Source organism: Apium graveolens, chromosome 7, assembly GCF_009905375.1.
Source record: "Apium graveolens cultivar Ventura chromosome 7, ASM990537v1, whole genome shotgun sequence".
Taxonomy (NCBI): domain Eukaryota; kingdom Viridiplantae; phylum Streptophyta; class Magnoliopsida; order Apiales; family Apiaceae; genus Apium; species Apium graveolens.
This window is the reverse complement of record NC_133653.1, coordinates 60,057,883-60,071,382: the sequence shown is the minus strand read 5'-3', so window position 1 is coordinate 60,071,382 and position 13,500 is coordinate 60,057,883. Positions and strand designations below refer to the sequence as shown.

General features: G+C 35.2%; 2 protein-coding genes across 2 annotated transcripts; both read right to left on the bottom strand.

Moving 5' to 3' along the window:
* Positions 1-876: 876 nt before the first annotated feature.
* Positions 877-3,242, bottom strand: LOC141673686 (protein NRT1/ PTR FAMILY 4.5-like). Its single transcript, XM_074480431.1, has 5 exons — positions 3,113-3,242; positions 2,716-2,933; positions 2,154-2,597; positions 1,923-2,050; positions 877-1,810 (listed from the first exon to the last, which is right to left on the bottom strand). Exons 1-5 carry the CDS (start codon positions 3,240-3,242, stop codon positions 895-897), a joined length of 1,836 nt encoding a protein of 611 aa, XP_074336532.1. The 3' UTR covers positions 877-894.
* A 2,046-nt stretch (positions 3,243-5,288) lies between these two features.
* Positions 5,289-10,338, bottom strand: LOC141671878 (MACPF domain-containing protein CAD1-like). Its single transcript, XM_074478300.1, has 6 exons — positions 9,722-10,338; positions 8,631-8,869; positions 7,837-8,029; positions 7,472-7,655; positions 6,376-6,530; positions 5,289-6,127 (listed from the first exon to the last, which is right to left on the bottom strand). The coding sequence occupies exons 1-6, from the start codon at positions 10,055-10,057 to the stop codon at positions 5,474-5,476; spliced, it is 1,761 nt and encodes a 586-aa protein (XP_074334401.1). The 5' UTR covers positions 10,058-10,338; the 3' UTR covers positions 5,289-5,473.
* Between the last annotated feature and the right edge of the window lie 3,162 nt (positions 10,339-13,500).

The following is a 13,500-nucleotide window of genomic DNA, read 5'->3' as shown; positions in this document are numbered from 1 at the left end:
TCAAGGTTCCTCATGACATTTTGTCTCTGGTAAAGCGAGGCCATGATGGTGAATCCTGACTATGGAAAAGTTCTTGGTGTGATTTCTTGCGAGAAATTGCAAATTTGCAGAACATATCTATTTGGCACTAGAGTGGCTCATTCAAACAAACACCGCCCAACTTGTATATATTGATTCATGTACTTCACTATACTGAAGAGTGACTTGTTCCTAAGCAGCGCAAGTGAAAGCTACTCTCATGTACACATCGCTCCACACATCTAGGCTATGTACATAATTTGTCAAGATCAAGAATGCTAATCTGCTGTTTGTATTGGTTTGATGATAGTTCTGCAGAACTTATGGCGCTAGATCATCATTTGTTAAATTATTTTTCCTTATTTATGTTCTTTTAATTTTTTTTCCAAAATAAAATTACAAAAGATTTTATGATTCGCTAGCACTTGAGAAACTGACGAGATGAAATAATAATTGAGAAAACGGCTCATGAGGTTGTTCTGTCGCAGGCAGCCACTTGAGAGTTTAGACTGACGCCTAATAAGTCTTAGTGTAGGGGAGATTTCGATCCCTTTTATGATATGTTTTGAGGATTCGAAATTTATCAAATATAATAAGATGGTGGGTGAAAAAAAAAAGAATCGAGACTGGCAGCAAAAGTAAGATATAATCACATGATAATATTTGTATTTCTATATTTAGTTTTTTTTTTTAATCTGTACTTGACACCGGCCCTTGTGCAAAGTGTAAGCAACATAGAGCTAATCATTAGAAATACAAAGTTCTGCTCGGTACTGGTAAATTACAAAGAAATAAATGAGAAGTTACAAATTGGTAAAAATTAAAACATACTAATCACAATGATCTTTGCTGGGCACCCTTTTCTGAATCATAGATTTACTTGCTTAAATTCCCCATATCAGGCCCTGAATCATTGATTCCATGCACCTTTATATCAACCACATCAGTGGAGATTTGTGGCCTATACTTGTACCTCTTAGCAACAAATAGATATACAAAAAAGTTGATCAAACTTAACAGAGAAAGTAACCAGTAGAAGAGATTTAAGTGGTTCCTGTTAATGTTGTTCCCAGCTAACCATCCTCCGCTTGCTGTATACTTCTTTGTACTAGCATTCACAATCTCTACCAGAATTGTACTTAAGTAATACCCAAGTGCCATGGAACTCCAAAGGAAACAAGTAGAGATTGATTTGAGACCTTTCGGAGCTTCTGAGTAGAAGAATTCAAGTAGTCCAACGTATGTAAACATGTCGGCAATTCCAAATATGAAGTACTGGATTACTAACCAAAACACAGTGATAGGCAATGGCTGGAGTACAGGGATTGCATCAAGCATGTTGTTGTCTCTTGCAACCCCTTTCCTTTTCACTTCAAAAATCGCGGCTGCACCCATGGATAGGCTGGACAGGACTAGACCAACACCTACTCGTTGGAGATGAGTTATTCCAGTGGGAAGTCCAGTGAATTTACGGGCAAATGGAACAAATAATAGATCATAAGCTGGGGCGAGGAAGATGAGGGAGAATAAAGGAAAGATTGGGAGAGATGCCGGTGGAATGTTGAAAGATTTTGATAAGCTTGTGTCCATTGTAGCTCCTTGTTGGACAGAGAATGTTTGAAGTTGAGCTAAACAAAGGGTCATTATAATGGTACAAAGGAAAATAGGGACCATGCCTAGTATGATTTTTGCATTCTCTACTTGTGTTACCCTGCAAAGCTTCCATGGACTTTGAATTTGTTCTGGATTATCTATTTCTGTTGATGTTTGAACGGCTGCTTTATCTAAGCACCTGGAAAGGTTAATTTCAACAAGTAATATTATTCGTAGTGTTGTTTGCCAAGTCACATGAATAATTAAACATCTTATTCACTCCTTTATGTATAAAGGTGTTACAGTCTCACCTGAAAACTTCTCTGTGTGGAAGAAATTCTAGTTCTAGTGCAGCCTCCTTGTCCATATTGATCTCATACAGTTTCGCTGCATTATCAGGAAGTTCAAGATTTCTGTTCCGGATAGCTGCTACATATACCTACATGCATACCCAAAATTACGAACAAAGAGTCTCACTGAATTTAGGATCACTGATTGCTTTTATGACAGATAAAACTGAATATACATTTGTGTATGCTGACCTGAATTAGTTCAGTCATTGGACTATTTCCTTTAGTAACATGTATTCTGTACTGAGGCAGTCCACCACAAAATACTGCAATTCCCAGAAGAATCGCAATGGTGGAAATTAAAAATCCCCAGTTCCATCCTTTGTTATCCTGGACCCATACAATTAAGGTTATGCTAACTGAACCTCCAAGGGACACCATTAGTAAAAGCCAGTTAAAGTAACTTGACATCTGTTTTGTCTCTTTAGGATCTTTCTCATCGAACTGATCAGCACCGTGTGTTGGTATTGCTGCCTTAATTCCAGCAGAGCCAAGAGCTATCAAGTAGAGAGCCACAAATAGTAATGCAGCATTCTTTCCATTGACCCTCTCACACTTTGCAGTTGGATCAAAGATGTTACATATAGGTGGTTGGAATTTCGAGTAGGCAGCTTGCAGGGCTAGCAATCCAATTCCCTACATCAAAACCAGAAAATTTCGATAATGCATCTGCTGATTTGAACATTAAAAACTTCATATAACTGCGTAAACTTATAGAATGTATTGTGCAAGAATAAAAAAATTGCATATATACCAAGAATTCGATAAATAAGGAAAGAATAACAGCTTTGAATCTTCCCAAGTAGCCATCTGTTAGGTAAGCCACGATAATGGAGAGGATATAGCTAGTCCCCATGAAATTGGTAAGGTGGTTAGCTGCATCTGATATTTTATAATGCATCACCATGTTGAAGTATGTCACTAAGTTCACAGCCAATGCCAAAGTTCCCATCTGCTCAAAAGCAAATGCGGCTGCAACATAAAATCAATCACAAACATCTCATTAGCCATGGACTGTCATGCTAATCTTTATCGACTAAAATACAAATTCTGGAAGTAGGATACACTATAATACTAACGTGCATCAACTACGTTAACACCTCATCATCGTTTAAAAGGGAATTTTGGAAAACTTTTTTAGAGTGCTTTACTTAGTATGAGAAAAGAAGATTTAGTTCCTCCATGCTTATTCCTATAAACTGATCTTCCTTTCCAGTCCACCTTTCCTTCAACAAGCTGCTCATCTTTATCCTGCAAGCATATAATATGCATTATTGTCATGCGTAAACTAGAAACTAAAGCTAATTGATATATACTTTGATGATAAATTTTAATGAATAGAGTTGCATTACCATAGCTACAAAATTGTGGTTGCTATGTTCGACTATAAACTCTGTTGTGAGAATGAACAAAGCTAATGCTTGAACAAGAAGTGCATATTCCGACTGAAATATAAATAGGAAGGCCATTTAACAGTCAAATACTAAGATAAGGATGGTGAAATGTTATGACATTGACCATTCCTTCCATATCATACATATGCAGACAGCATCTCCTTGTCAAAGTGTTAATGTACTCTAGCTTGCTATATTGCCGACTAAACAGAATTGATTCTTCAGACATCATCAGCATATAAACAATGGGTAGAAGATGTAAACACTTTTACTTAGATTCTTTTAGAAAGGTGGAGTTCTCAACATTAGTTCTTTAAATTTAACGATGTCTTTCATCTATTGCTTTCAAATCTAATGAACAATATTATTGATTATGACAAAAGCTTGCCAATGATTCGGAGATTATTAAAGTTTAATAAACACATCAGTTTGTTAAATCTGACAAGGAAGATTGTGGTTTATACTACTGGAATTACTGCACCAGCTGCATAAACAAGTCCTAAACATATGTTTTCCCTGAGTTTTTGGAAACAGTCATTTGCTGACATTAAACTCCCACTCTTCAAATCCCAAACAAATGTACCATGGTCGTTTTCAGATGTCATAAATTAAAATCTGATCCTATTGGGGGGCTTACTCTGTGATCCTATAAGGGCCTTACTACCATCTTAGGGTTTTATAACTATTGTTTACTTAACATGATATTAGAGTTCAAGGTGACATGAGCGATTGGTTCCTTAACAGTACTAAATAATTGCTACATGTTTACTATATCTATACTTTCAAATGTCGAACTCGATTTTGATCGGTTGTTCATTGATCATAATACAAAATTGAAGTATAGACTAATCGATGTCTTGTAAATCTGTTTATCCCAGATTTCTGGTTCATCCTTTTTAAATTTATCTATACTTGCAAATGTCAAACTCGACTTTGATCGGTTCTTCATTGATCATAATACAAAATTGAAGTACAAATGAATCGATGTCTTGTAAATTTGTTTATCCTTCTGGTTCATCCTTTTTTAATTTGATTTTATACTTGTTCCGAACCGTATGTCATGTTATACGAAAGACAACATTAAGATAAAAAAGAAACATTTTTAATTTGATTTCATACTTGTTTCATACACTTGTATGTTATGTTATACCGAAGGCAACATTAAGATTAAGTAGAATAAAAAAAAAATCATATAATCAGTTAGAAGTTTCAATCAATTTGTAACTTGTAAAATTGGCGCACATGTCAGTTCAATTAGATTATAATACAATGCTGATTCATACATTTGAAGGAGCCAGAAAGCTTTGCACAAATAAAGCCATGCACAAGAAGTTCACTTGTTTTGATAAGCAGGAAAAGCTACAAGTGTAAGGTGACAATTATACAATACAGTAAAATTTTGTCAATAGCAGTCACGAAAAAGACCCCAAGTAGCTGGTGTTTCATCTAAGCTGTCACAGAAATGCATATACATATGTCGATAATCAGTCTGTTTGTAAATTCATAACGACATTTGCACAAACCTACTTGCGAAAATTAACAGGACTGCTTATATGATATCTTGGAATCCTTCCACAAGTTGGAGCATTGTGTGCCAACTACGGCTACAGTGGGTAACAAATTAACAGAGCTAAAGATGCTAACTTAAAGATCACACAGAAAAACCATAACAATTAGTGAAACAAACACAAATTCGAACATGTGTTTATCATAATTTAAAATTCAGGATTTATCACCATATACTACTTAACAATACTTATAAACTCTGCATTTTGTTACAATCTTCTTGTTTGAGAAAACAAGCATCCACAAGGTAGGATTAAAAATATGCAATAATAGGAGCCAAAATGACCGGTTGGTCACCACTTAAAACCTAATCGGTAACTTAAGCATGCATTACCACTGTTAAGAACTACATGGAAAAAACACTTCAGGGAAAAAAGTTCATATAAATTCTTTGAAACATCTATTAAAAAATATACAACGGAAGTGACTAAAAATAATGAAAAGAAGAAATTGCTACTGGAAACAAAATATTCAACCTGTGCAAAGAATGCTTAGCTATGCTCTCTAACGAAATGGGGAAAAAAAGGTAACTACAGTCTTAGAACAGCCTTATTAGTAATTCAGTAAAGAGTATTTTACGCGCAAAACTATTTTTCCCTTGTCTACCCCAAGCTTAGCCCCTGTAACTAACCAGTGACCAGGAATATCTTGAGGCCCCTTCGACATTTCTGTTGTATCAACTATTTTGGAAAATTTCCCAACTTGGACAGAACCATCAACCTTCTTATCATCCGTATTTCGTTCATTCACTAGTGACGAAGATGAAGCACCATTAGACCTCTGTACACCAGAGATATTGGAAGGACTATGATCCCATACGGATCGACGTATTGTACATCCAGGTACCTTAGAGAAGAGAAGTTTGAGGTGTAACACACTTTTTGAGGCACCAAATTCCCATACACCAAATTGTGCCCCCGTGACTATGTAAACGCCAGAAAGATCTCCTATGTATGTCTCAGTATGTTCTATAGGTGCAGTGCTTACATGGGAAAAGTTCTTCCACTTGATTGGTTCAAACCAACGACTGTCTTGCTCCTCAGGACCTTTCCACTTTGGCGCACCTATGGCCATATGTGAATCCCAGTGGGGTTGGAGAATTTTAGGAAGAGAGACCAAGTGCTGCAAATGGATAGCAAGACGGTTTTGCTTGCTGCCTTCTAGGGCAAGTCTAAGTCCAGTTACGGGTCTTCGTCCAACTGTGACCTGCGATAGTACATCATTAAAATTTTGGTAAAGCGGATTAACATGGTTGTGTGTGTGTTTTAGATAGTGTTTCAGTATGCAAGGGCTCAGAATTAATTAAAGTAATATTATTTGTATCATCATAAAGGCATATGATAGAAGAGCAACAGAGAAATCACAATGATCTCACAATAATAGTGAATTTCCTACTTAAATAAAATTCCGTCACATTAGTTAAGCAACAGAATATATGCAGCTAATGGTCTTACCTGATTTGGACTGATATAAAGCCTGGGCCCCATCAAACTAAAATGAAGGGATTGACACACAGGATCCTTTCCTTGCAGATTACTCACTTCAGGGGCCCAAACTCGAGAGATTTGAAATTCTAGGAAATATTGTAAATCCTCAATAGGAGGTTTGTCTGAAACAAGAAACACCAACGGAGAAAATATCAGATATGTCTAATGCTTGATAACCACAGGAAGTTTCTTAATGAATATTCTCAAAACAATTGCCTAGTCGGACATTTTTAGATTTATTGAGTTCCCAAGAGTAATAGTCACACTGGTCGCTGAAAAGGAGTAGGACCCGATTTCCGAAAATAGGCATCTATATCTTATTTAATACAAATAGATGAAAAGAAACAGAACTAATTTCCATATCCATCTATAGCTCATTAATGATACTCCTAGTTTCCTATATCCCTCGAAAAAGACTTCTTGTGACTTTAAAAGGTCAAATAAAAAAATTAAAGTTTACGAATTACATTGATATAGGTAGATAAAATATTATAATATAACCGTACAGTTCCTTGAAAGTAATACTAACTTTAGAGTAATTAAAATAATAATTCTCAAGTTACAAATATCACATCAGTTAAAGGTAAATATGCCTTCAGACTTTCTAAAGTCAATATAGAAAACATAGACTAAATAGGTTATGATAAAATGAGCTGAAATTTCTTGCGGCACATCTATGGGAGGCTCTAGTGAACCATCCCGCCATTGATAATCTATGAACCTGACCATGACTACCAATTATCTGCTAATCATCTCAAAGTATGGTAATACTAAGTAGTCCTCAAATGGATCACCACTAAACGGGCATTATATCTATGGTTTTTCTGTGGTGTGCCCATGGGCACACATTAAGACTTATGTGGCAAACTTTGATAGGCTAATTTTACATTAATAGTAATGGGCTCCTTGTATGCACAAAACGAGTCACCAATCAAAATCCACCAACTCCTTAGAAAAGTGGTTGTTAGTGTGTGCCCATGGGCACTCACTAGAAAGACCCTTATATCTATGGTGATAGAAATTCTAAGGTAATGAAAAGATTATTTATAATACAAGATCTTACAGTGCAAGTACAGTTCAATGGCACGAGCTAGGTGCTTTATTCCAGGCACCCCCTCAAGCAATGAGACAATCGGGGTATATGACATATTGATCACATCAGGCGCTGTTTCTACAGTTTCTGCCCACTTCACATGACTTTGCTCAAGATCATCACCACCTCGCCTTCTGAAGATTACTGTGACATCCTGAAGCAAGAAAGTATATGTAGTTTTTTAAGTACCATGTCCAATAACCAGTATAAAGGATGATATGAGATGGTGTACCCACTACCCATTGCCTAGAAACCAATCCCCAACTATACAAAAGAGTGGAGCCTACATCATTTTTTAAGGGTTAATTGTCATTGATCCATCAAATAATACTAACCTTATCCTTGTACTTTAAGGGGGCGGTACTTGGATAACTTGATTCTGAGTACCTCTGATCTAAAATGTCTTTCACATAGCTCTCGATGTCTAATACTGACAAAGGTGAGGACTGATGCTGCCTGATATAAACTACATCTCTGCCACCAACTGTTGCCGAGGTGACAATATGTGTTCCGTAATTTTCAATGAAGCTGCAAAGAAAAACTTTTGTCAGGAACCAAATTCTGTCAAGCTTTGGATGAGTTAGAGGCTTAGAGCTATATGATTTAAAGCATCTACATTTCTGCAATTGTTTTTGCAATTTTGAGTTGCTATTATCACTAAAAACATATACTTATACAACTTCTAAATAATAATAATAATAATAATATACAATATACACATATTATGGGTTATGGTTGCCATCATTGAAGATCGCAAAGCAAAAAGAATATATAGTAATTTCAAATTTAAGTGGCAGAAGAAGGCTGAGACTCAACGAGGAGCGTGTCAGAGTGCAAAGAGATGTACAAAAATAATAAAAAGAACTAAATAAAGTAAATGAACTCTATAGATCAAATTCAGAAATAAAAAAATTAAAGACTCAAACACAATTAGGTGTTTAGTTATAGAATACTGAATACCAGAATTCTTTTATCATCGATAAAACAAACACATGAAGGCTCCTCTCTTCCAAATTCCTACTCATGGCATTTGCCCGCCTACCACATTAAATAATATTCCATTTTTAATTATAAACAGGATTAACAGATACTTCCTCTCCAAGTAGCACTACAATTTAATAAAATTTACCTAGCCAAAGATGCGGGATCCCAAGAGTACGGAACTGCACGCCTGACGTCCTCATGCAAAACCAGATCTAAATTCGTCAATTCAACCGTATATAGAGGAATGACAGAACCAATCATTGCAAGAGATTTTGTTGATGCTTCGTCAAGTTGCCAAGAACCAGTCAAATTGAACATGGCATTAAAGCTTCCCAGTGGAACATTTCCTAATAGATTGGACTTCTGATTAAAGTATATCGCCATCTGAAATACCAAGTATTATATCCAGTAAATGAAATTCTGATTAAGCTTACATTATAAACATACAAGGAAAAAAATTATAACTAATGAAAAGAAATACATTATATGAACATAAAAAAGGCATGAAATATGTAAATAGGAAAGTGCCCCAAATTACAACCACTTATACAAGGCCATTGCATGTTTCTCTATACTGATAGAATGTCGCCCTATCAATGCATACTATAACTATTTCAAAATCTATACTAGTTCGTTTATATGATCAGTCAGAACTATACTACATAACATAACAGTACTTTCCGCCTGTAAGAATCATTTGCTCTTTCATGAAGTTTCATGACGTTTCCAGCATCTAATCTGAGTATAATCAGAAAGTACCACTACGTATTATTAACTCAAAGGACTTAAAATCATGAAACACAATTCCTAAAAGCTGGTAAAATCACATTCCAATTTATCCCACACCTTCATAATCCGGACAAAGATATTGACACCCTGCACTTAATAAGATGTTTTCTTTTTAACATACAAACAATCACGACAATTACACGCCATATATCCATGTTGGCCACTTCAAATCGAGTCTTAAAAGTATGGTAAAACTAACGAACTTCAAGAACTCAACAAAACCACCAATCCCAATCATCAAACTACATATCATATCACCAACACACTAACACACCACATTCAAAATAACAGATATAAAATGCAAATACTAAAAAAACATTGAAAACAACTCAGAGAGAGAGAGAGGGAGGGAGAGAGGGAGGGAGGAAGAGAGAGAGAGAGAGAGAGAGAGAGAGAGAGAGAGAGGGAGAGAGAGAGAGGGAGAGAGAGAGAGGGAGAGAGAGAGACCTCATTAAAGCTAAGAACAGGAGTGGTCTCAAGAGCCCTTTCTCCCCGAGACCAATCAATATCAACAGGAACATTAGGAACAACAACCCCATCAGACAAAACAAGATCTTTAGTCACCCCATCATCACTAACTTGAACCAAACGACCACCAGGAGTTCCTTTGCAATAAAGAAGTCTAATATCAGAAGTAACATCAAAACCTCTTCCTAAAGCTTGTATAGAATTACAAATAGTTGTAATCAAAGCATCTGGGCTACTCATATTCTTCTTCTTTTGCATAAAGATTGGATCTTTCATTGAAAAAACACTAGTTTTCTTGAGTTTATTCAAGAACATAAGCTGAGTTATTCATTTTGACTTTTAAGAGATTGTTTGTCTGAACAAGGAAGAGAACTCGAGAAGTCTTTTTGACTCTAATGATCTGATATTGATTGATTGATTTATGTTTTTTTTGGGAATTAAGTTTGGAAAGAAAATAAAATAAAACGCGTTAATGTTTGTGTGTACAGAGGAGGATTCTAGTTGACTGGGCATCAAAATGCTTGTTTCAAAGGTTTGTTTGTTTACATCAAATCTTCTTCCTAATTTAATGCATGTTGAAGATACTTCTGCCTGCCTTCATTGTTGATTGAGATCATGCCAGATTTTGCTTTCAATTTACTATTCTCATTGTTATATTTCCTTGAATCTGTTTGGAAATTCTTTTAGATATTACAAATTCGGAAAATGTTTTCAAAATATTCTCGAATGTCACGTGACGTAAATTTATTTTTGGAATTTAAATTAATGTACGAAAGATTCATTAATGAGAAAATAACTGATAGCAATACGACAACTTAATATTTAAGAACGATTTCCAAAGCGTTTTTGAAACTGTAGTATTTCTTTAATTTCTTTTTAACTGGAATGAAAATTTGGAAGGATAATCAGTAAAAAAATAAATTTTAAAATACAATTTATAACCAGTAATAAATATAATTTATTTTCAAAAATATCACGAATATTCAGGAAACATAGTTGATGACCTTTTAACATGAACTGCAGGCATACAAAATAAAATGAATAAAATGGCACCAACTTTTTGAGAAATACAATTATTTTATATCCAAATTAAATAAGGAAAATGTCCAGCATAACTCCGGATCAAATGGCCCAGAAAATATATCTTAGTAAATAGCCTGAATGACACTCAAAATCTCAAAATCTGAGAAAAATTGACTCGAATACGACGATATGAAACACGATAATACGAAACACGAGAATTTATCAATTATCAAAGAGTGTTGGATACAGAACACGGAAAAAAGTGAAAAAAGTAATATTAGAGATTTAAAAAGTATAAATTTGTATATGTCAAATTTTAATAATTTCATTCATAATAATAGAGATTTTTTCATAATAAGTGATAAATTACACATTTTCATTCAAATGATCATCTTATATAACAAGAACAGTTTTCATTTTCATTTCATCACGAGAAAGATTTGCAATATCTAAAACCCCGACACTTTTCACTTGTGAAAATGCATCCCCACTTAACATCTCATATCATATTTTCTCTTTTATATATGCATGACTTTTCCTTGAAAGAAGATGAAGATTTGTGTGAACAAGTCTTCAACACGTACGTCTTGGTAGTATCTATTCCTTCTCATAAAATAGATAAAGTGGTCTAATTTCTTTCATAATAAGAGGAAGATGAAGGTTATCCAAGTATCTTTAGTGCAAGTGATTGCAACAGGAGTAGAAACATCATACATTATCCATTAGATTTTCGATTCAAGAATGCCTCTAGTCTTTAGGGAATCGTATGAGCTATAAATACCAATGCAACCTGAAACTTGACTACGGCCTTATTCCTTACATTTTTTTCTAAAATAATCTCATCGAAAAATTGTTCCTCTCATTTGAAATTTCCATGTCCCTCTACGGACGAACACGTCTAAAAATTATTTCTTAGGTTTCAAAATCACAATGGCCTGTTGATGTATATTAGATGAGGTTTGACCTCTTTCCATGTTTCCCAACTTCATTTCATCTATTGAAATTGGCCTCAATTGAGTGGAGTGATTCACAGATTTGTCTTGATTGGCAATTGGACCAAATTCCTTCTCAATTCTTTCATCAATTTTCTTCTTTTGCTCTTTCAACTTGAATTCAGCTGCTGCTATGTTGATTAAATCATTACTATCTAATATTGGTGGCTTTGAGAAGGTAATGGCTGGAAAAATTACCTTACTGACTTGTACACTTCGATTCTTCTCCCCCTTTTTGTTAGCAACAAGTAGAGCATGGGTTATAGTTTGAGCTGCCACCAGTTGTTGTAGTAGAAGAGTTTGAGTTTGTTGATTGGTAAAGATTTGAGCAACTGAGTTCTCGACTTTTGACAGTCTTGTACCCAAATCCTCAACCTTTCTATTCAAGTCAGATTCATTCTTGAGCTTCTGGTGTATGTCTGTCATGGTTGACTCAGGAAGTTTGGAATCCAGTCTCTTATTGAGATCCTGCTTGAATTGCTCAATAGTATTCTTGAGTTCATCCACATCTTGATTATGTTAGAGAGCTTGAATTTTATGCAATTGAAGAGACTCAAGATGGGCCTGTAGAAGAATTTTGGTGCTGGCATTGTTGGTGGCTTGAATAGGAGACTGACTGTCATGGATGAGCTTGAACAAGGTAAATTTGAAATGATGATAGTTGCAGTCTTTTGTGAACATCCGGGATGGAGTGTCTGCAGCCCCCCCTATGTTCCTACCTACCTCTTCAGCATCCTGTCCAAGAGAGTCATCCTCAATTGTATCCCCAGAAGCACCAGAAGGATAATCACAATCATCACCAGCTGTAAGTGGAAGAGAATTGATTGCATCCTTTGCCCTTAGCATAGAAGCTATAGTGTGCATCAAGTATAGAGTCTTCTCAGTATTCTCATTGCCCTGTTCAACTATAATTTGATATGCTGGAACAAGGTGAGTAAATGCCTCAGCATCAAAAGAGACAGAATCTAGAACAACTTGATATTCTTGCTGAAATAGTTTCTCTTTATCTGCATCATTGACATCCATTAACTCACTAGCAATGGGATCTTTCCAGTCTTATGTACCTTATGTACCTGCATTTCTCTCATTTTCTCTCTATTTTTGTATCACCCTTAGCTACCCACCCTCACACTCTCACCTTTACCATCTAAGGTGGGATTCCTCTCACTCACTTTTTCTATGCTGGAAGAAATAGCATGATAAATTTCACTTTTTTCTCTCCTTTTGCCTGAGAGCAACTCAGCCTCTCACTCAAGTCACTACATTCTCTCAATTCTAAGAGTGATTGAACAACTACTAAGTCATCTACACTAGTCACAAGTTTAGAAATTTCAAGCTATGTAGAGACTTCCAACGGATGAGAGACATCCGTCGAAATAGCAGTTATGAGTATCAACAGATGACTGCTGTTAGTGTTGTGCAAGACATGCTTGTACTTTAACAAGACTATGTCAAATTGATAACCCTAAGTAAGTTGTATTATAATCTTAGTTTGCATTTTGTATTGTAACATTTAAAGTCTGTAAAAATGTCAAAGAGCATACTGGAGTCTTTTTGTTTAAACAGTATCAAGCCTAATAATTCTATCTGGAAGAAGATCAAGAAGATCATGACTCAGAAGAATTATGAAGAAGTTTGGAGTTGAATAAGTCTATTTTGATAAAAATATTCTAAGTCAAGATCTCTACAATTCACAGATTTAGTGTTATAGGGAAGTCATTCGAGAACTCCAAATGACTTATC

Bases quoted from the DNA above. Each gene is read 5' to 3' on its own strand.
- LOC141671878 (XM_074478300.1), bottom strand. From the start codon at position 10,057: ATGTTCTTGAATAAACTCAAGAAAACTAGTGTTTTTTCAATGAAAGAT. The intron at 8,870-9,721 runs GTCTCTCTCTCT...TTGGTATTTCAG, and splicing joins CTGTTCTTAGCTTTAATGAG to ATGGCGATATACTTTAATCA. The intron at 7,656-7,836 runs GTTAGTATTATT...TTCTTGCTTCAG, and splicing joins CCTTAAAGTACAAGGATAAG to GATGTCACAGTAATCTTCAG.
- LOC141673686 (XM_074480431.1), bottom strand. From the start codon at position 3,242: ATGACAATAATGCATATTATATGCTTGCAGGATAAAGATGAGCAGCTT. The intron at 2,934-3,112 runs GTAAAGCACTCT...TTTATGTTGCAG, and splicing joins ATCTTCTTTTCTCATACTAA to CCGCATTTGCTTTTGAGCAG. The intron at 1,811-1,922 runs GTGAGACTGTAA...TAACCTTTCCAG, and splicing joins CCACACAGAGAAGTTTTCAG to GTGCTTAGATAAAGCAGCCG.